The following is a 24,111-nucleotide window of genomic DNA, read 5'->3' on the forward strand; positions in this document are numbered from 1 at the left end:
ATGTCTCACACGCATTATTAGAATTAGTAAACATATTTTAAATGCAAAATACTATACAGAGAGAGAATTTTGTATAATAAACTTTCTAATATATATTTTTTATACTTGAAAAATAATATTTAAAATTATATACTTGAAATGTGGATCTGGAATTTTACTACATAAAATTTTTTGAAATTTATTTTTTATATTTATAAAATATGTATTTTGGCATATTTTTTTTGATATGCAGCAATGTTTTTTGATATTCAGTGTATAATAGATGTTTTAAAAAATTTAAATATTTTGATATAGTGTATCATAAAATGCAATTTCGCGATATTTTGCTCAACTTGAAAAAATATTAATCTCGCTTATCATAAGTCACTTTATAATCAATTATACTTACCCCCAATAAATTCCGAGGTACATAGCCTTCTTTATGTCCGAGTTTGCTCCACCACCATTCCCGTTCGTTATCATCCCCCTTCCGAAGTACGATTACGGAGTCGCCGTTCTTCAATGAGAGTTCGTCAGCGTGTTGGGCTTCGTAATCGAAAACCGCATATACCTGACCGTTATTCATAATCCCCAACTTTTCTTGAACGCCTATGCGCATAAAAAAGACGTTTTTTCACAAATATATCCTTTGTACCACAATAGATTTTAAACTTTGCTCCGATGATACTGACTATACAAATACTCCGAACATCCGTCGAATCCTTCTTCGTCTTCCTCGCATTTTTCTGCGGCGGTCTCGTGATCTGAAAGGGTGGTTGCAAAAATGCAAGCACCATGTTCGACCAAGAATCTCACCATAGATAAATTGTTACAACTGGCGGCGCAGTGTAACGGTGTCCTATGTGAAAAATATTTAAATATTTATAGCAGATAAAAAATATTCTGTATATAAATTTTTTTAGAACAATACATATTATTGTACAATAGACTTTTAAATTTTATATATAATCTTTTCTAAACTTTTTGATAACGAATTCTTTTATGATCAGATTTTTCTTAAGAGAGAGTTTATCAAAGACTATATTTTAATTTTCAATTATATTATAATATCATATATTTTTATAGACTTTAAATTACAATTCTATTAAGTAAAGCTATTTGAAATCAAGTGAAGAATATGATTTTATTTATCCATCTTCATTTAGCAAAGTATTCTCTTGCACGCAATTGTCGAAAAAAAAATCTACACTGTTCAATTTACCATCCATCACTGTCCTGGGCGTTGACATCGCAGCCGAATTCTACGAGGAATTTGACAATCTCGAGGTGACCGGCGCATATGGCGTTGTGCAGAGCGGTAATACCTTCATCATTAGCGGAACTCGGATTGGCAACCTCTTTCGCGGTTTTCTTTACGAGCTCGAGTTCTCCCTCGAGACTAGCGTCGAGTAACAGCGCCAGTGGATCGAACGATACCCGCCTGGACAGATTGACCTTGCCACTACTACCTCCCGTGCTCGTCGACTTGAGATTTCCCTTCTTCCTCCTCATTACTTCCGATATCTTGCTTCCGTCTATCTCCATTTCACCTCCGATTCCCCCGGTCAATTCCGAGTCGGTCTTCATCTTCGTCGGCTTGTCCTCTATGTTGATTACATTCAGAGCGTCGATGATGTCCGCTTCCTCCAGTCTCTCACCGTCACCGATATTATCTTCGTTGGTAATCTTGCAACTGTCCGTAGTGTCGATGATTTGCTGTTGATGTTGCTGTTGCTGCTGTTGTTGATCAGTCTGCATGAGATCCGCCGGAATTTCTGTCTCCGGAAACAGGAAGGCCGGGGGCATCTCAATTCGGCGATTTATCGACACGTGAACATTGGATTTGGCGTATCTCAATTTCGGTTGCTCTGATATCGGTACTTTCTTCAGCGTTAACGGCCGAGCTTTGATGATCTGATGATTGGCAAGTTGTGTTTCCGTAGGAGATTCAGGCGGTTCTGACGTAGGAATCGGCGGTATTTCCTCGTCCTTATCCGACCTACCAGATTTACAAAACAAATTCGGAAATCAGAAAATCAATAATTAATTGAGAGAATCATTATTACGTTATTGATTACATGAATGAATTGAGAACGATGAAAGATTATTGCTAATTAAATAAAGTGATTATTTCTAGTTTAAGTATATTAATCTTAAAAAATTAATTAATTTGAATATTGTGCTTGGTATTGTAGTATAAAAAATTGAACAGAAGGTAAAATATAAATAACGTATTGTCCAGATCAAGACTTACAATTCTCTATCGACTCTGACAAAAGGGAAACCGAATATAATTTGCAACGCCAAAATCCCATTCAATATTTTGTAAATCTTGAATAAATGTATCGAATCGTCGGTCGACTGCATATAAATCGCAAAGGGCACAAATAAAAACTACGACAAAATTACACGATTGTATCTGATCTGGCTGTCGCTCGATATGTCTATCAACATGAACCATCCAATAAACAGATGTTATTAACAGTCGCGTAATTGAGCATCGATTCGTGACTAATCATGCACAAAATCATCTCCTGGCAATTGCAGGCACGTTAATCGTATGTATCACTGGCGTGCACTGATCGGAGAACTCACGAACACTAAGAGGAGCGCGGGCCCATGTCGTCTCCGCGGAGCCGCGATTCTATTTCGGTGTCTATTATTCGAGACAGGCTTCGATTCACTGGCCAAATCGATCGCGAACTAATTAACATTTATAATTAACCCAGTAATTGTTTTGTCATTCCGCAATCCGAGTCCGCGTGAACTGTTCGATGAATTCCTTGATAATATTGTAATTCTACGACGAGTGTGAAGAGAATGTAAAGTGTTTAAACAGATTTAAATTATAACACGCGGACAAAAGCCTTTTGTACATTTTATTGTAAATAATAATAAAGATTTAAAAATATTGAGGATATATTGAATGAAATATTTCAGAATAAATTACGCACAAGCATTTTTTAAGCGTGAAATCTCTACTTAATATATTAAAAATTGTTAACTTTTTAAATTTATGTATAAAATGTCTAATGAAATATGATCTTGAATTTTGGAACTTTTTTTCTAAAATTCTTTTACAATGGAAATATTTAACATTTATTTATACATATAGTAGATAGACTTATTTAATAGAGACAGTCAATGTAATAAAAATATAAGACCATAATTCTCAAAGTTTATATATCTTCATATCTAATTCTATCTTACTTCTTACAGGATTATCATTTAAAAATCAGAAGCATATACGAACCTTGAATTGAGATTTGTGTTAGTCATCTTGCACTCGTTGATTCCTTCGGATGATGACACATCAATCTTCTCGTGATGAGTAAGTCTTGGCGGCGGATTCGGTTTGCTCGGTTTCGGCGGCAATGCCGGTTTCGTCTTATCCTCTATTCGCGGCTCATTGAAATTCTTTCTCTCGCTGTCGCTGCTCTTTGTCGCCGGCTTGTCGAATTCGAATGGTCTGTCTGGTGTTTTCGCGGGGATTTCGAACTTGGCGGCTACATGATCAACCGCGTGTTTCGTCGTGGAATTTGGTTCGTATTTGGCTGACACCATCTCGAATTTGCTCTGGCCACTACTCTCATACTTGCTCGGTTCAGATTTATACTCCGATTTGTATTGACTGGCACTCGAAGATTCGTGTTTGAATGTTGGATTGTGATCATACTTGTTCGACAATCTTCCCTCGTGTTGTTGCTGCTGCTGCTCATGTTTATTGTTAGACGGTAATGCATGCTCGAACTTGTCCTGACTCTTGCTCGATTCAAATTTAGTTTTTTGATTGTTCAGTATTTGATCCTGGCTTTGTCCGAGATCGTTAGGACTCAACACTTGTGACGATTGATTATACTTCTGGGAAGAATTGCCAAAAGTCGTAGTGGTGCCGTGAAGACCAACGAGATTGGACGAACTCTGGATCTGATATACGGCTGCCGGAGAAGACCCGTGAATGTTCGTCTGATTTTGATACTGCTGTTGTTGCTGCTGCTGCTGCTGCTGTTGAGCAACGGGATAACCATGTCTATAATTTGTTTCTTGATTCCCGGCGCTAGATTGTAGCTGGGTATTCGCCGTCGCTAACTGTTGATTGTTGCCGATGTAGTTTTGCGCCGCATTGTTATGTCCGCGACCCAGTAGGCTCAATGTCTGCGGCATAACTGGATGGATCTTGGTCGAGGAGGTTTGATAGATCTGTGACTTGACTGAAAAACTTGGTGCCACGCTCGACACTGGTTTTTGATGACCACCTACGGTCTGCTGCAGATTTCGATGTTGATTCTGCGTAGTTTGTATGATCGACGGAACAGTAACACCTACGAGATTCGATGTCGTTGATGCACCGCTAATGCTGGTCACGTTGTGTTGCTTCTGCTGGAGATTGCTATTTTGATGCTGCTGCTGTTGCTGTGTCTGCGATTGTTGTTGATGCTGATGACCTTGGTGAAGACGAAGACCTTGCGACAAATTGTCCGGACTAAAGTTATGCGCAGTATTACAGATGAGATTGTTGCTGTTATTGTTGTTGTTGTTGTTGTTGTTGTTATTGTAGTTGCAACTTGATTGGATTGTCGTGGGTTGGTTGCCAAGATTTTGATTGTGCTGCTGTTGCTGTTGATTGCTTCCTAGTAATTGAGATTGTCCTAAATATTTTTGACGATAATTAGATCCATATTTAAACTCATGTTTATTATTTGTTGATGAAATAACAATTTCTGTATTTATTGTATTGGCCATTAATTTATAAGTATTTCTGGCAAATTATCTTTTCGAGAAAAAAAATTTAATTTTAAATAATTTTAACGTTATAAGTAATTATGTGGATGCTCAATGTTTTAAATATTAAATTGCGAATAAAACACTTACCCTGAATATGAGACTGCGACTGGCTGTGAACAATTTGATGCCCGTATTGCTGAAAGGTCGGCCGCTGTCCCAACTGGGAGGCGCTCGCTGAATGTTGTATTTTATTTTTGTTCACGTCGTCTTCTATAGCCTTAAAGTTCATTGTAAACTTGGTGTTGTACGGCAGTGTCTGGTACTTGGGGTCGTTTTTGTTTAGATTGAAATCATTGTCGTTCGGTATGTGTGAATACGGCTCGATCGCGGCGATATTGCCGGCCGGTCTTAACTTGCCGCTGTTGTTAAAACCATCGAGCTTTGTGTCCGGGAATCCAGTGTTGTTAACACCACTGCCATTAGGACCCACTTGTGTTAATCGTTGATTCAATGCTCTCTTGCGCTGGAGACGACTTTGAAGTTGAGCTATTCGCGCGTCTATCGACGCCATCTCGGCCTGTCGTTGTGCCAAGGCCTGCCGTTGCTGAGATACTACTTGGTTTTGCTGTTCGTTCATCTTGTTGCGATACTGCGTACAAATTGGGGAAATAAATTTGGTTTTTTCATCATTGACTTTTCCCTATAATACGCTTGAAATACATGCATAAAAGTGTCGCCATAATTAATTCGTTAGCAACTATCAACATGTACTCAACTCCATATATACCAGTTTCAATACTATGAACAATTAGTATCACAATTACAAATTATAAAAACTAAAATATGCTTCTCCATATTTTTTAAAAAAGTGAAATAATAATCTCAATATTTTTTACTTTAAAATATATATTTTTTAATACTATCTTTTATTAAAAAAAAAAATGTTTCTATCATGTAAAAAGAATAATATGCATAAAAAATAAAGGCACATCAATAAATTAAATATTTTATCTAAATATTTAATAAATATTCAGTACGAAAATAAAATAACATATTTATAAAGATTTATCAATAATTCATCAACAAAATTTTCCAAATATTAATATTCTATATTTTTATTATTTATTTCATTAAGGTAAATTTTTCCCAAATTAAATAATTAAACGATAAATAACAATCTGTTAAGCTCTAAAAAAACCTATTTCAATATAAATTAGGAAAATTATTAGAATATATTTCGACACGATAACAATAAAGAAAAAATTAGATTTAAATTTCATTTAAAATGGCACTGTACTCGTACACCTGCTTTCCGCAAATTCTGGGTCGTCCTATAGATATGTAAATATGACATAATTGATTTATATTCAATTAGCGTAGAAATTGAAAATAGGACAAAAACAGTGATGTTTCCGTGCTCTGCGTTTTTGCGAGACAAGGTCGGCTCTCTTGAGACCATAATCGATGACGCGAGCTTACCATAAGCTCCCTTCGAAGTTTCTCCAGTTCGGCACTGGCTGGGGTGACCAAATGTCCATTGCCGGTAGCACCCGTGAGACTGCCCCCGATGCTACCGGCGCTTCCACCACCGGCGGGAGCATTCTGACGACCTCGGAGTTCTTCCAGCTGCCGCGTCAGCTCCTCGACCTTTGCTACAGCCAACGAGAGTTCCTTCTCCTTCTCATTGAATAGAGCTCTGATGCAGTCCAGATCGGAGGCTACGGATGAAAGAACGGAAGAGGAATAATGAGAATAAAGTAAGAGAGAGAACAATAAAAATAACAAGGATAATATAACTAGAAAACACGATAAAAAGAAGATAAAGACAAAAAAGAATAATATTATTAAACAATATATAAAAGCTATAACAATAAAAGGTTCTTATCAACTTTTATGTGTGAAGTTTAAAAATAATTTAATGGATTACTCATTTGAATTGTTACTTTTTCAAGCAATTTAGAGAAATATCACTCATCACATTAACTGCATATTATTTAATATATTTTGATGTGTAAATATTTCAATTAATGTTTCTTTTTAATGTTTTATTTATTTCATTAAAATCATTACATGCTTCAGTGATCAAACTAGTAAGATTTTCGCACGAAATTCGGAAGATCCAGGTTCGAATCTCAGCTGAGGTGATATTTTTTTCAATAAGTTATTTTTTTAATTAATAAGTTATTTGAAAATGCTTACTAATATTAAAATTGTTTATTAATTTAATTTATAATATTATGTATTCCATCAGTCTAGGATTGTGTTTCAAGATGAATAGGTAATCGGTATGCAGTTTGCAAAACTGCCGAAATTGTAAAAATTTATACAAAATTATTATTAGGCACTAAAATCCGTCTTGATCGAAAATGGATCTCTTCATTCATTTACATGGAAAGGATAATTTTGCTGCTCTCTAAAAAATTAACTAGATACAGATCTGAAAATAATTTGGTTGCATCGTTAAAATAATTATATACAATAGAAAACTCAAACATGGTAAACTGCAAAAAATTTTGACATTCTAATAAAAAGTACGAACGTCCTACATAATTATTTTAATAATTCAACAAAATTTACTTTTAGATTTGTATCTATAGCTAAATTAGATACCCTCTCAGCAAAACCATTCTTCCTGTGTAATTTATTTTGCATGATCAATTTTTATTAAATAATTTATTCACGACGTAAAACTTTTTATATCTAGGTGATATTACTGCGAGATACATCATTATGAGATTACGTCGAATGAGATATTGATGCAGGAAAATGAGCGAGATTTACGTGGCCTTTGACATTCGATATAATAAATTGGGGCCTCCGAGATGCACACCCTGCACCCAACACCAACGGACGTTACGAAAATACACGCTAAGGGATGACGTTGTATTAACGGGCGCATTAATCATCGCCGGTTGACTTATCTAAGAGTGATACACTTTCGTGGATTCTATTGGCTGGTATCTCTTAAGCGCCGAGGAGCGCAACGGGCGTCTCGTATTTCGTATCAGATTAGAAAGTTATTATACGTGCGCGATGGACCACTAAACCAACCACATATTGCTACACGGAACCTCCGTATTGGCCGTACAGAGCGATCTGCTGTGACCTGGAATTCCATTATCGAATTCTGGATTGGTACCCGGTCGACTCCCTGAGTACTATCTATCTGCCCAGGAACGACATCCTTTATGGTCTTTCATTATTTCCTGGGTAATCCCATAGCCGTCGAAATTGTCAATGCAATTCTAATTTATACGAAACCGATTAATGAGTGTTTTCAATACGTTTAGCTCAGCGAAGTTCTGCTGAATAGTAAGGACATTAGTTAAAATATATACGTATCGCAATTAATTCTTTAAAAATCTAATTATCCAAGAAATTATTCATGATTCATTACTATATCTTATAAAGCAATCGGATAGAATAAGATATTTTAGTAAAGCAAGTAATTCATAAGAAAAAAAAATATTAAAATATTTTATTTAAAGGAGAAAAATTCGTTTTTTTTTTTAAATTCTTCTCTTTAATTTCGTTTATTTTCTTAGAGTTATTATGCTAATCCTCTCAAAAACAGTAAATAGCACAAATCCTTTCTTAACTCATTGTTTGTGCCAACTGCTTCACAAAACGAATAATCAATGAAATTTCAGAGTTAACCTTTACTAATTCTCAGTGTCTAAGATTTCAAGTTACGAAGAGCAGACTGGCTTTCGCATACCAAATAGATGATTTGGCTCGACTTCTCCTTTTGTGTTGTTTGTCGACCGTAGTCCATTAAACCATCGGCATGCCGATCAGTATTTTTGCCAATTGGCATAGATCGATCGACACGTGTTCACTTATATGGCAATGAGTTTGCCGATCAAATGGATGATTAAAGGAAGGAAAAGAAAAAGAGAGAAAACGAGAGAGAAAGATAAAAGCGTTTAATTCTGTTGTAAAGTAAGCCTTCTATAAGAACATAAAAGTAAGCAAAGAAAAAGAAATAGATAAAAAAAAAAAATATATATAAAATTGAAAAAAGTAAAGCGGCAATAATAATATATAAAGAATAAAAAAAAAAGCGGAAAAATGTATACAGTTATACAAGATTATGTAATAATGTAATAATAAACTATTTAAAACAAAATAAATTACAATAATTAAGTATTTAAAAAAAAACAATAAACTGCGGATAAAAAACAAAGAATAGCAATGGGCACAAAAGCAGAGAGAGAGAGAGAGAGAGAGAGAGAGAGAGAGTTGTTCTTCTCAAGAAGAAAAGAGATTTTAATATGTGTTTAGCATGAGATTAAATGTCACATGTTATAAAAGTAATTTCTTAATTCGTGTCAAATTTAACTTTTCAACATTATTATGTATGCAGCACGAATTTATATTATGCTAAGTGAGATAACGCAGCATCGATTTCATAGAACTGCGTTTGCGCAAAAAGTTCAAGTGTGAGCGACTGGTGGGCGATATTTTGTGAATATTTTGCGTGGGTGTATGTATGAAAGGATCGAAAGTTGATTCCTTCCACGTAATTCAACTTTTACCGTAGTTGAATTTAATTTAGACTCCATTTCGCCAACACCAATTAACTTCAATAGTAGTTCAATTGTCTCTTTATCTCCTTTTGCAGGCAGAATCCAAAAAGAACTAGCGAAACAATTGAACTACAGTTAAGTTTAATGGATATTGGCGATATTGACGCTAAATTAAACGACGAAACGTGCCTTAAAAGTCCTATCGATTAAGGTTGATTGAGGTTCATTGTCTTTTCTACTTTTATTTTTAGAAGAGAACAGAGAATCGGTTAATCACGTCTTTGAATTGCTCAAATGTATTCGGATGTTATACTTTTATGACGCAAAAGCCAACTATATGTATAAACACAAGCTTTATAAAAAAATAATTCAATAATTTAATTTGTTTCTTTATTATTGTGAAAACAGAACAAACAATAAAGAGAATCAGACATTTAATTGTTAACAGTTTTCAGCTGAACGCAAAAATGCCCAACTTTTCTAACGTCCTAAAGAGGAAGAGGATTAAACCAATGTTAACTTCAGCATGCAACGAGAGAGAATTCAGAGAAATGCGATAGCGCTCCGACATGAAAGCCAATCGTTGTGCTAGTCTCGCCAATGAAATCAAACGCCTCTCATTATGCATGCCACCCGCCCATTCGCGCCACTTGGGATACATACATACACATAAAGCCCGCGGGGCGAATATATTCGTAAAGTATCGAAGAACGCAAAATTCTCGAACGCTCAACTTGTTGGGAGACGTTCCTTGAACTCGTTTTCTCGCGAACGTCACGTTCCGTCGTCAGTCTATTCAAAGGCAATTTCGCAGCCACCAAATGCTCCTTGAGATTCTTTCTTATTCCGGAAACGAGAGTCTCGCCCACCTTCAACATTTCTTCTACTTTCCTCACCGCAGAATGCTTTGCAATTTTAATAACGGATCCTATGATTAATCGACTTCTTTTTGTCAGTCAAAATTCTTGAAGAAGGTCAGCTAAAAGTTATCACATTTTTTTTTACCTGTGATGTATTTCTTCATTTTCAAATGTCACTGCATTTACGTCTCTTTTGTTAGTCGCATTAGAATTTTATTAGAGGTACAATTAAGTAAATATCGCATATATTTTTCTTCATTCTTTATCTCTCGCAAATAAATATTTCGTTTTGTATCAAAAACAAAAATACTAATTTACTAAAAATATTTTGAATGTCGAAAAACTGTTTTGTGCTTCCAAAAAGATTACGGATATTTTTCTATTATTTCAAAAATACAGCCAATTAAAATTCATCGCGTGTATCTCTTTATTTCCGGCTTACAATGTGATGTATATATGAATACGCAAGAATGAATACGAACATATATGAATATCGAAGAATAGTATAGGTACATAAATATCGACATACGACAAACGCACAAGCATTGCGACTGATAATAAAGCAATTATAAAGAATAAAAAATGATAAAAGGACGAAGACAGCGAATAACTGCCTGACGTTTAAAGATATATCAAGTGTAGGTGTAGTCTGTGCAAAAGACCAGAATTAAAAATGTATAGATACTTCCGTACAAAAGTAAATATACATATATGAATAAGTTCATCAATTCAATAAGATTAATATTTATATTTAACAATACAATTTTGCAGTTTAAAATTTCCTCATTTTATCTTGATTATTTTTTTAAAAAACATACTTTTTATTAAACTAACTTTTCATTCAGGTTTCTAAATCTAAACTTTTTGTATTACAAATGCAATATACAGAAATCTATAATTTTTTCATTTTGCTAAAAAATACTTGTAATACAACTTTAACGTTTCAGCATCTTAAATAATAAAGAAATATAGTAGTACATTTAAAACTTTGTGAAAAATCAATTTTCAAGCTCGATATATTTCACGATTCGTTTACACGGTCCATGTTTACAGAAACCTTTTTCTTTGTAGCGCCATGCTTTATGCTTTTATACAATCGCCTGTCAAAGTATCGACCTTTCCCGGATGGAGAACAGTCTGTAGGTACGAGGTTTGCCATCGATCGACGTCCTGCGCGTGCAATCGAATGCGTCGAATGCGTTTTACACATGCGAATGTGCATAGGATAAAGTGCGACGCAACTGCGACGCTAAACAATAGATTCATCCACGTCGCCACGTTGCGTCGCTTAAATGCACGGCAAATGACACGTCGCGCTGTCGTCGCTTCGGAATTTTACCCGACGCTCGCTCCACGATAATATTTAATTTCTTCACGTCAACCTCTTTCGCGCACGGACGAATCATATGAAAATGTTATTTCACACGTCAAGACAGAAGAGCATCATCCTAAAGAATTGATAACGTGCAAAAATATCAGATCGTCTCGATAGAAGAGAGCACATAAAATTGAGACTCTAACGCATGTCGTTAAATCTTCCATTCATTTTTACAAGACATTTTTTATAGACGAGTTATCGGCTTCGATTTTCATTAAAAGGAAATGAATAACTTTGTTTCACGGAGAAACTAAAACATCGAGAGAAAAAAATAATTGCATTATATTTGTGCCACTTTAGCGTGCCATGCAAATATAATGAATTTGTGTTAATAGTCTTGCACACTAAAAAGTTTAGTTTTTTCTTAACATATTTTTTAGTTCTTATTGTAATTAAAAAATAGTACGTGAATTAAAAAAAAAAATAGTTAAATTTATTATAATTGCGATTGTATTTACTGAATAAAAATATTTATTTTATTCATATCTTGATATTTTACTATATTAGTACTTATTTGAAAATACTACAATTTATAGTTTTTATTACAATTTTTTCATGTTTAAGAGAACTATCATTTATGGTTATTTTATTTTAGGTACTAATATTATAGAATTAAAAATCTTCATAAAAAATGAAGTTCTCGATCACAATTATTTTGCCAAGCAATTACCAAACACTTTTCTGTCAACGTAGAAGGAGAGTTGGAATCTTTTGTCGCGCTTTATTTTTCGCATCTTAAGTGTCTATAATCAATTTCAGAGCAACAATACAATTTGCACGGTACTCAACGCGAAGTGTGCGAAACTGATCGTATTTATCAACACGTACAACGCAACGTGAAACGATCAAAATGCGCTATGAAAATGTATATGGGCGTGCTCGCGCCATACAAAATTGTACCAGAGCAATTGTACCAGGATTCCAATAGCTGTCAAGAGTTCTATCTACGATTTAAAACGGTCAACATATGAAATTTTTCTTTATTCAAGTGTCAACGTTGTATTCAAATATTCTTTATTAATTTCTGAACGACTTGAATTGTTCAGTCTTAATTTCTCTTTCGTTTATATTTTTGCAAAAAAAAAAAAAAAGAAAAAAAAACTGCGACGTGTAGTGACCGATTTTTTTATCCATCCTTTAATCCTCTTTATATATTTCTATTTTTAACAAGCAAAACGCGCGCAGGCACATTTCCGCGGAAATACAGTTACACCTTATTTGCTTTTCACTAGCTTTTATTATATTTTACTAAAAATGTAATATTCATCAAATGTACTCTATCAAATCAGGAAAAACGATCAACATTGAAACTCTCATGTTACGATTTCAAGTAAACAGATAGTATTGTAGTACTTTTTTCCTATAATCAATAGTAAGTACTTTAATTGATTTATTTATGCCCGTTTCCAATGTATAATAGATTAATTTTAATTTCGGTTTAATTTATTCTAATTAATTAATTATGTAAATTTCTACTAATGAAGATTAATTTTGATCTCGGTTTTTAATTAACTTTTTCCTCTTTTCTAATTCTTAGAACCAGAAAAAGATAAAAAGTAAGTAAACCATGTAAGATTAAAATTAATCTACATTGGTAAAAATGGACATTAGAAAATATGAAGAGCAAGTTGAATCGAAACTCTAAATTTTTAGAAGTGGAATCTCATTCTAAAAATTGAAAATTAAACTCAGTCTTAAAAAAGAGTGGCTCAATTTTCAAAATTTTAGAGAGAAAGTTAATCTATTATATTGATAGAATTGGGAATAAATGAATCAATTACAGTACTGCATTTTGTAAGAATTAGAAAAAGACGCGAAAATAAATAATCGAGATTAAAATCAATCTATATTATTGGAAAACGGAAATTGATAAAACAAAACGATTTGACACTACTACGAGATTATTTGTGTATTCCGAGTATTGTTCGACATGTAAAACAATCTCGTCCCTTTTTTTCGTGCATCAGGGATTGGATCATAAAAATTATGGCAAGCGTGGCATGGCTACATAGCGTGTTCCGCTGGGTGTGGTCATCACGTGTTGCGTGTCAATATCGTGCAATGTAGGTGCACATATAAAAGGTAAAGGGGAGCGTCGCGCTTGTTTCGATCAGTGCGCGAATTCCACAGCGATGAGGGAAAAAAGAGCCGCTTGGACGATCAGATCTGACATTTGTGCAAACGTTTACCCGCTCGAACGGACATTGATCGAATAAATCGCAAGAACAATTAAATGTAACAGACTACTACCTGGATTCAATTGTTATACAATCGCAACTGTTATTATTACGATATATAATTGATCGCGTCAACATGTAATCTGTTCAGCAAAATTGATATTTGTTCAAGCGAGAGTGATCGCCGAGAAATCTATCCGTTCAAGCAGTGTTCCACTTTTTTCCGCTGTGAAATCGATTTATTTTTTTCTATATATTGATGTTTAGTTTTCTATATGTAAGTAGTTGTACACAACTCGCTTTCTCGACCCATTCAATTTTGATGGCAAATACACTGAGAAACCCATTTAGAAACAAACAAAACTTTTTAGTTAAACGATATTGTTAATTGAATTTGTTATATGTTTCTACAGAAATGTGTAGTGCATTCATATAATTATTTATCTATCTTGTTAATTAATCACCTTTTGATTAGAATAACGTAATTTTTAAAAGCAAAAAATAAACAAAATTTTATTAATCACATATCAACAAAATAAATGATTATACATACCAAAACATTTTTTTCAGAGTATTAACAAAAAATATCATCGGTAAATAAAAAATGTGAAATGTTACACTAATCAAATCTGTTAAACGCATAGATTTATTTGTTTCAGCAAAATTTCATAATAGCAGCAAAAATGCATTCATCTCACTATTTCAAAAAATATATATATATTTGTTGTTGAACATGCAGTACACTGCTGCTAGTAAGATGCGCATATTGAGAAAAATTTCTGATTGAAAATGGATGAATCAGAAAATTCTAATCGTATCAATCAGAATTCTAGTTGTCTCAACTGAATTTAATCCACTGAAAAAAATGATGTTATATCAATAGCATTATTTTAATTGAGAATAATTTTATCGATTTAATAACAGTATTGTGATAAAACAAATAAAATTCTATTAAAATAAGAGCACGCGTTTGTTCCATTAACAGTGTTATTGAATTAACAAAATTATTTTCAATTGAAATAATACTGTTGATATAATATCGTTTCTTGCAGTGCAGAAAATTCTGATTTGTCTATTTTCAACCAGAATTTCAACTGACACAATCAGATTCTTTTTTCCAGTGCAGTTAAATATTAAAAAGAATACGATGTGATGCGTTATAAATAATGCATCCGCGTAAGGTTTGAAACTCGACAGTCATCGACAGTGTCGAGTGGACACACCCTCTCTCTCATCAAAGTGAGCTCTTTCGGGCTTCCATTAGGATTTCTATAGATGACTCGGCTAGCGTTAACGATTTTCTATCCCAGTTCCGGAATTCTTACACTCTAATTTTAGTTAGACGCAAAATTAATAAAAAAATTTAATAACATTAACAAATTTGGTTTAATGAACAAAAGTTGGAATAAAATACCAACGAAAAATTTAGATTCATTCAATTAATATAAAATTTTCTAATTATGTTATTTTTGTTATGTTGATTAAAAGATTTATTTGCCCGTATCCAAACGAAAGATTTAATTGATTCAATGAAATTTTGTTTGATTTAATTAAATGAGCTTCTCAACGAAAACATATTATAGGCGAATCACATTAAAGAATTAAGAAATATCTTTCTGTTTTCCAACTGCAATTTCCTTGATTTTCGACATTTCGAATATTTCGGCATTTGTCCGAGAATGATTTACCAGCCAGTGCGACCGCGGATGAGTTCCGTGCAATTGCATTCTATAAAAGCGTAGCGCGGAAACGAAACGCGCGGTCGGTCGATTCTGTTCGAAACTTTCCAATTTATTTTCCGGGGATGATTCTCGGCCGTGAATAGCGAGTACGCGAACCATTTTCGAACCATCGATTTGTATTTGGATTTCATTTATAAACCGGCAAAGTATAAAACCAGCTGGAAATATGCTCGATGTCGCTGACCGTGCCACACTGAAGATTAATCGCGCTTCCCAATGTGAAGACAGGATAAATCTCCCTTATCACGTTTACCGAAACGAGATGGATTCCCGTCGACGAGAGATATCGCCGATCTACGAAAATAGATTGGTGAAACTCAAATGACGGTAGTGTTTTTATATTCGCATGTTCGTTAACGGCAATTTAATATTCCGTTCAAGTATTTCGCATTTTGAGAAGAAATGATCGTTTTACGTGAGCCATCAGATAATCTCAGCAGGAAATTAAGAAATGTTCTATAATTAGATAATTTAATTCATGTTCTATTATACATTTCTCTTGATATAAGAAAGAAAATGAAATTCATAATCACAAAATTAATTTTTAGTACACATAATTGGATCATTCGATGTTCTTGAATATTTCTTTTCTTTGAAATAAGGAGCATTAAGTAATTAATTATAATACTTATATATAACTTTTTTAAATGCGGAAACTTACAAATATTTTCTAAAGATGTTCAAGAGTATATGTAAGAATTATTGTATATTTAATCTTTAATTACACAATCCGATCCTTTATACATGATGAATCGTTTTAACCTGTTTTTATTACTTTTATATAAAAATTAAATGAACTTTAACGTATACTTTAACAATTTTTTTTAGAACGTATTTTTAAAGTTGTGTATTTAAAAAAAAGAAAAGGATAAAGATATTTCAAACAAATGCATAAGACACGAATAACCCAATTGTGCGTATTATAAGAGTTAATGTAAAAGTAATGAAAATTAACTGGAAACAAAACGATTCATCATAATAAAAGACTAAAAAGTCATCTGTGTATTAAGAGAAAAATTATGAATTTAAATTTAAATATATTTTTTACTTCAACACATAATTTTTCTCATACGATAATTTTTCTCAAATGTAAATATACCCATAAATAGCCATAAATACGTATAAATACTATATATGTACTCTAAATTCTTTCTTTTTGAGATTTCTTGTGTATCAAAATTAATATTTTTCTACATATAAATATTACGAATTTCATATGAATTTTGCAAAAAGGTTCAAGCAATGAAAAATTCTCGAATATGGTTAACCTCGTGCATTGCATAATAAATTAGTCCGCTGTATATGAGTCTGCCGGGAAATATGGCAAAGATGTACGTTGGTGCGGAGTTTCTTGCCGAGAGATTTCTTGCCAAATCATTTGAACTTGCAGCAAATTGCAACAAGTTTGGCCACTGAAACTTTCAAGACTCAGCAAAAGATAATAAAACAGTTGGACGTGATTAGAAATTGAAAGGGGCGAAAGGCGCGAAGATGTTGCCACGTGACATAAGAATGTGATAAATCTTGGGCGATTACTGCGAAAAGTTTTGCGGATTCTTGCTAGAGATTCACAAAATTATAGTTATATATTTCCCAAGTTTTTTTATTTAGAAATGAAATTGGAAAATCTCTGTCGCTTTCTCTTTTTTTTCTTCTCTTTCACATGTGCAAATTTTAATAAATTGTATTGATCTTTTTGAATTAAAAATTTAAATTAGAAGTATTGATCGTTGGTTTCTGTTACTTGCTTTTGAATAAAAACGAATGATAAAATACAGAATAAAATTACACTCCCAAGTCAATATCGAACAAACTACATGGCAAAAAGATAAAAATGTATATATTATATTATTATTCATACATGAATTATGATTAAATATTCTCAAGAAGAATAAAATTATGAACTTTACATGCATACATGTGGAATTTTTGTTATGTTTATCAAATTAAATAAAAAAAAGATCTTTTTGGATTTTTTATGTACACAGAAATTACGTCAACTGTACAGCTAATTAAATGTCAAACGGAGTATTTGAGGGAAATCTTTTTATACAGAAAACGCATTTGAGCATATTCTCCATTATCCGCCACCATTAAGTACACCCACGGCGCAATCGTTTATTAAACGACAAAACGCGACAAGAGATTCTTGGATCATTGCAATTTTTTTCTGTCGCAGGTGCTGTCGACGCATAACCGACGTTTCTCTGCCGCATCGATTCGTTAGAGAATATCCGTAACGAAGCGTGCGCAGCGTGTTTCGCCCTTTCGGAGTTATTATCGCGACCGCGTGTCGCATTGTAAACCACAGCTATCGTTTTCCATTACGCCGTATAGACGTAACGATCTGAACAATGCTCAATTAACAAGGTATGCACACGCGAGCCGAGCCACGCGCAGCTTTTACGAATTGAATCAGAGTTAGCGTAGTGATGACATCGATACATCAATCCACTCTACAAAGGCGGATAGGTACATGTACAAATTCAAAAGGTTTGAAAGACAAACGTTTAAAACATTTCAATTTAGAAAACGAATGTCGAGAGGGACGAATTTTTATTCCATTAAAATTTGTATCTATCGCGTTAACTACTCACACTCCCCCTCTTAATGTTGAAAAAATTGGTGACTATCTAGAAAAGTGGATTTTCATTTTATGCGTAAAAGAGGACACGAATTAATTCCCAGTTAATTAAGAGCTTCCCATTTTTCCCCGTAATTTTTATTATTAATCCTTAATTGAATACTTAAGTATATATTTAAATATTTTATAACTAATTTAATATAATTGAGCGACACTTTTTTCTGCTTGATTTATCAGTTTCATAAAAAAAAAAAAAAAAAAAAAAAAAAAAAAAAAAAAAAAAAAAAAAAAAAAAAAAAAAAAAAAAAAAAAAAAAAAAAAAAAAAAAATCCACTGAATGGTACATTTTTTCAATGGATCAATGAATAATCACCGATAGTATTTTTCGCGTGTATGTATACGTGCACGTGCTGAGACACACACGCATTCGTTCAATTTCACCGCGAATGCGTGATCGAACTTATAATACGGACCGCATGTAAAAGAAGCTCGTTATTACTCACAGTGCTTGCTCCATTGCATTTCTTAAAACTAGATCATAATTTTCACTCACGACATGACATGAACATAAAATAACATCGTTTTCATACTCATTGAGCACACGTGAAATTTAATTGGTTCAACCGTTATTGAAATAGACGTGAAAAAAGGATACTCTTCCTCCTTAGTCCTATTGCTTGTGGCCGAGCGTGGTGATTTCTCTCATATGCTTGTGAGGATGATTGTACACAATCATATGGGAGCTACAGTTTAATGTCGATTCCGAACGAAATTGTGTTAGAAAAGTGCTCTTGACAAAGATACTCTCGATGGGATACTCTCCTTCTGAGAAGAGAAACGAGCATATAAAAATATTTTTGGTTTTACCGGGAATCGAACTTGGGATCTCTAACATAGCAGAGCAATGCGCTGTCACGCTCGCTCTCAAGAAACAAGGATAGTATGACACAAATAGCACTGATAGTGCGCTCTCCAAATTTCTGCGCATTCCTGATTTCTGCGGAGTGCAAAATGTGCAAAATGCAAAAAATAACTGCGTTCGATATTGGCAGTGTGAATGCATCCAACTGTGCATCGCCTAGCGTCTCTTGCGCCAAAAATTCCAGCCATTCTGGGTGATCGACAAATTTTAATAATAATAATAATGACACATATCTTAAAAATGATGATTCAAAGATCAAATTCAAAGATTCAGAAATTTGCATTACAATATCTCCGCTCACAGGGCACATAGAGAAAAAATAAAAGCATTTTTATTATACAATCCGAGTGGAAGCTATCGATTCAACCTATATAGAACTTGATTAGTTCATGTCGTTATTGAGATCCGATAATCTCGGTCCGTCGATTCGGGTAAAGGAGCACGGTCGGTTTCGCGTCATGACGTCGCTGCGCTTGTCTTAACGCCGAGACACTATACCGTGTTTCTAAATTAAATAATACAATGAACATTGAGTCGTGTGTTACGATAACGTTTATTATTTAAGCTCTTAGTAAGATAGCTTTATAAAAATTTAAATAAATATCAAAATTTTTATTTAAATTCATGTTTATTAAATTATTTATATTTATAGTACTTAATAATATTATATATAAACAGCAGCATGATTAAGAAGGAAGTACAATTCCAGTTTTATATAATAACGATTTAAATTTCAATATACATAGTTAATATAATCCGTTTAAATATTATAGAATAATATAATTATTAAACAATTCAAATTTTTATTAAAAAAGAATTGAATAATTTGTATAGAAAATGTATTAGTAATATATAAATAAAAGACTATTTTTATAAACCTATCCCTTTAAACGTTATGTTTTAGTGTTCATAAAGTGTGCTTTTCACATTAATTTCATATTATATCTGTTAAGCTACCCCCTCCCCTCTCAAAAAAATTAAAGTGATACCAGAATTTCAAATTCAAGCAAATAAAATTAATCGTGAGAGGAATGGATCGAAAAGATAAAAACATATAATTCTAAATGGCAAAAATAGTAATAAATGATAAACAACAAGTTATGCTCAAGTTTGTAATATTTGTATGTTAAAGCAGATACAATGGAATATTGAAAACGTATAATTGAAATTTTATACATCTACATTATACGTATTTTACGTACACATGTGTGTATGTGTGCGCGCGCGCGTGCATGCGCGAGTGCACGATGTACACATACACTCACATATACATGACATATATATTTATACATGTATATATCAATGTATATTAGCAGATATAATTAAAATATATATTGTATATATTTTAAAAGTATATATAATAGTAAATACATATATTAAAGCACAGGTCCATAATCTCCCAAAACAGTTCTTCTTTTTAACCATGCAAGGCTCATTCAACTGTGCAATATTGTGCGCCTATAATAAAAAAAAAACGATACATATCGATCCTCTTTTACAATGATTTTTAGAAAGTTTCATACTTCTAATTCGTCTTTTTCCGCCGACTCTTACCTGGAGTTACATATACTATCCAGTCCATAAAAGCACCTACACGCATGTTTATAGAAGGTTCGTTTGAAGCACAGCCGGTACCAGCAGATATAGTACCAACCAATATAATACAACCTGTGTTAGGATCATTCCATAAAAGAGGTCCGCCACTATCAAACTAAATTACACAAACAGAAAAAGAAGAAATCTATTATTTAAAGATAGTTTTTTGCATCACAATTCTTGAAAAATACATTTTGTACATTTAATTGGTATTTAAATTCATAATAAAGAAACTAATTCTTCACCTGACACGTATCCTTTCCCGAAGTATAAGTATACATTATGTCGTTTCTATTTGAGCGTTTGTCAGGTGACACTACCTGTAAATTTACTTTTTGGAGCGCAGTGGATTTCTTACCGGCATATTCCAGTAAACCCCAGCCTATAGATTGAATGATGTTAAAACAGATAATTATATTAATAACTATGAAAATACTCAGGAAATGCTAACCCAACGCAGTGACGGTAGCATCAATGAACGAGTCGTATTTATGTTGAAATGGTAAGCAGACCGGACCAACCGCAGCGTTATATTCGATGCTTTTAACAGTCTTACAAACAGCTATATCATTATCATCTTCCTTGACATTGTATTCAGGATGAATTGTACATTCGTATAGCCAATATATCTTGGTTGCGTTGGTCTCCTTACCTATCCGCAAAGTATAATGTACAAATTTAGTATAAACTCCAATATTAAATTCAATATTAAATATGTACCTTATATTATACTGTAAAAATCTTATATTAATAAACGATGTTTCATTATACATTCATTATTTTTTACATATAAACGACAATATTTTAAATTCTATTTATATTAAATGTTACTTCATTATTAGCTACTCATCCCTCGTAACTTTGAATAAAAAGTTTCAATTCAGTAAAGAATGAAGTTTATGATCAAATAAAAAGAAATAAAAAATAATATTTGCTCCCTTCCTATAAAAACATCTTTTTTCTAATAACAAAAAAATTATAAAAGTTTCATCACATTAACTTTTTCAAATAAATTTGTATTACAAGCAGAAAATAGTTATTCAATTTTGCATCGTTGCAACTGTAATCATAAATTTCATTTACTTAATATCTTTCAAATATTTATTGCCTTTAAATATTATTGTGTATATCTTATCAACGATTACCTGTTTTTACATTATGTTCGCCAACAACTACGGCAGTCTTAGTAATATTTTTTTCGTACACGCAATGAGCTGCTGTTATTACATATTGCTTAGATATTATAGTAGCACCGCATAATATCTCATCCTCTATCTCATCCATACTCACAAGCCCAGCCATGTAAGGAAATTCATTTACTTTGGTTTCCTTACCGCCTACTATTCTAGTCTAATAATAAGTAAGCAATGTAAATATTTATTAATCCTGAACAAATTACTATTTTTAATAAATTGTTTCATAGTTGATTAAAGCCAAATTACAAAGAATACGGAAAAAAATCACTGATTCAACAAATCTACCGTTGAAATATACGGACAGTCAGTTTTCTATTTTAAAGTAGCGAAGTTGACAACTCTCCGAATAACATTAGCGATTTGTTAAATCTTCATCAAATCTTCTTTATAGTTATAGATGTTGAATTCGCGCAGTAAGCTGTAGCTTTGCTGTATCACCTAATCTATTTTTTTTCGCGTAAAGCAACCAATACGAAATAAATCAAAATATTCTAATAAATAAGTAGCATCTCATAAATTAATTTAACTTACCACTTTTTTCTTACAACACTGACAGGTATCAGTTTTAATTTCACATTTAAATAGCGAGGGAAATGTCATAGTAATATCTGAATTCAATCTTTCGAAGGCAATTATATTCTGATCACATTCGATATAAAGTGAATTTTCATTATCGAAAAGAAATATATTTTTAGTATAGTTACCATTCTGTAAAATAATTTAAATTATTTGCGTGCGCGCGCATGCGCGTTCTTTTTGTCTTTCTTTAAAAACTTTAGCAATAATTATAATAATACAAATTCTAAACTTGAATAAAATTTTTATAATATACTTAAAAATCTAATTAAGATATATGTATGTCCCAATTTCAAACAAAATTTATATAACAAACTTACTAGATCAATATAACACGTTACTTTAATAATGGAGTTGTGCTCACTTTCAACTTTCCAAATGTTTGGACAGTTATTATTTCCTAAATACAGTGTTTGTCCATCTTTTAAATTCAAAACCTGGTAATAATTAGGTTCAACTCCATTTAGCACCAAAAGAGACAGCACCAAGCCGAATAAAACCTTGACTATAATAATTATACTGCTTTATAATTACATATACTAATAAAACTCATATTAGTATAGAGTTTTCAATGTGACATTTACGACATCTGAATTTGATAATATTAATTGATAAAGTTCATCATTTCGTTTTGTGGTCGACAAGTAATTGTAAATTTTTTTATCTAGAATAATACTAAAATATACGAAATAAAAGATATTAATATATCTATATTTTATATCGTATGTATTGTTATGTATTGTAAGTAGTACATGTGTGTATGTTATGTTTTTTTACATTATGTTTTTACTTATATATTTACTTATATTTTTCATTATGTATACTACTTACTATCGAAAAGTTTCCGGACGTGGAATTTTAAATTGCACAATATTCCGATCACTACAATTGTGATATGATATTTGAATAAAAAAATCATCGCGGGCAAAACAAAAACAACATAAGTATACTCATCCACAAAAAAAATACACAGAAAATTTAAGAAAAATTTATCAAATTTTAAATGATCATAATTTGATAAATAATGAAGATTAAAAAATGTTTGAAAATTCAAAACGACGCTTGAAGTGTTTATTCTAAGAATATTTGAATAAGAATAATTTGTACTGGGCCATTATTTTAAAATTGGCAGATGACAACGTAAGAAGATAGAAAATTGATAATTAAAGGTCCAAATATTGTGACAATGATATAGCGTGAATCAGATGTCGCAACCTGATGGGACAAATGCAAATGAAATTTTATCTTTAAAATGCTTTTTTACGGAATTCGATACAATGATTTTTCGCTGAGTTATTCCAAATTTAAGGTACCGCTACTATAAGTTAAAATTATGTATATTGTAATTCATCCCAACATAGAATTTAAATGATTAGAATTGAATCTCATTTTGTGTGTGTATATACACGCGAGCGTGTATGTACGCATACAGAAATTTATGCACATATTCACACGCGCACACGCACGCACGCACGTATACGCCACTGAGATTCAATTCCGATCAAACAAGAGTCAAACTCTATGCAGTTCGTGTTGGAATGAATTACAATCATAATTTTAGCTTATGATAACAGTACTTTAAATTAAGAATAACTCAGCAAAAAATGATTGTATTGAATTTCATGAAAAAGCATTTTAAAGATAAAATACCATATTTTCATGTGCATTTTGTTCCATTAGGCTGCGACATCTGATTTGCGCTATGGATCGTCACAATTTCGGTCCTTTGTATATCAATTCCGCATCTCCTCACTTTGTTATCTACATTTTGAAAATAATTTAAAATTCTTATTCAAATATTCTTAAAGTGGACACTTCAAGCTTCATTTTGTATTTTTAAACATATT

The 24,111-nt window shown here is 32.4% G+C and overlaps 2 protein-coding genes across 7 annotated transcripts in view; both read right to left on the reverse strand.

Annotated features, from left to right (window-relative positions):
* The window catches only part of LOC108748736 (myb-like protein AA), a 91,597-nt gene that overhangs the window by 651 nt on the left and 66,835 nt on the right, over positions 1-24,111 (reverse strand). For 5 of the 6 annotated variants that reach the window (XM_018487040.1, XM_018487041.1, XM_018487042.1 and 2 more), the window contains 6 exons: positions 6,184-6,422; positions 4,852-5,353; positions 3,233-4,628; positions 1,202-1,978; positions 672-838; positions 389-588 (listed from right to left, as the gene is read on the reverse strand). In XM_018487040.1, the coding sequence (XP_018342542.1) occupies positions 389-588; positions 672-838; positions 1,202-1,978; positions 3,233-4,628; positions 4,852-5,353; positions 6,184-6,422 (3,281 nt within the window). The remainder of the gene's footprint in view (positions 1-388; positions 589-671; positions 839-1,201; positions 1,979-3,232; positions 4,629-4,851; positions 5,354-6,183; positions 6,423-24,111) is intronic. The other variant, XM_018487039.1, reaches the window with a different exon arrangement.
* The window catches only part of LOC108748737 (venom serine protease-like), a 7,977-nt gene continuing 4,142 nt past the window's right edge, over positions 20,277-24,111 (reverse strand). Inside the window, exons 2-8 of the mRNA XM_018487043.1 lie at positions 22,585-22,769; positions 22,220-22,396; positions 21,638-21,842; positions 20,944-21,144; positions 20,738-20,874; positions 20,451-20,607; positions 20,277-20,354 (exon numbers count right to left, since the gene is read on the reverse strand). Coding sequence (XP_018342545.1) covers positions 20,329-20,354; positions 20,451-20,607; positions 20,738-20,874; positions 20,944-21,144; positions 21,638-21,842; positions 22,220-22,396; positions 22,585-22,769 — 1,088 coding nt within the window. The 3' untranslated portion in view covers positions 20,277-20,328. The remainder of the gene's footprint in view (positions 20,355-20,450; positions 20,608-20,737; positions 20,875-20,943; positions 21,145-21,637; positions 21,843-22,219; positions 22,397-22,584; positions 22,770-24,111) is intronic.

The sequence above is a fragment of the Trachymyrmex septentrionalis genome, unplaced genomic scaffold, assembly GCF_001594115.1.
Source record: "Trachymyrmex septentrionalis isolate Tsep2-gDNA-1 unplaced genomic scaffold, Tsep1.0 scaffold24, whole genome shotgun sequence".
NCBI classification, from domain to species: domain Eukaryota; kingdom Metazoa; phylum Arthropoda; class Insecta; order Hymenoptera; family Formicidae; genus Trachymyrmex; species Trachymyrmex septentrionalis.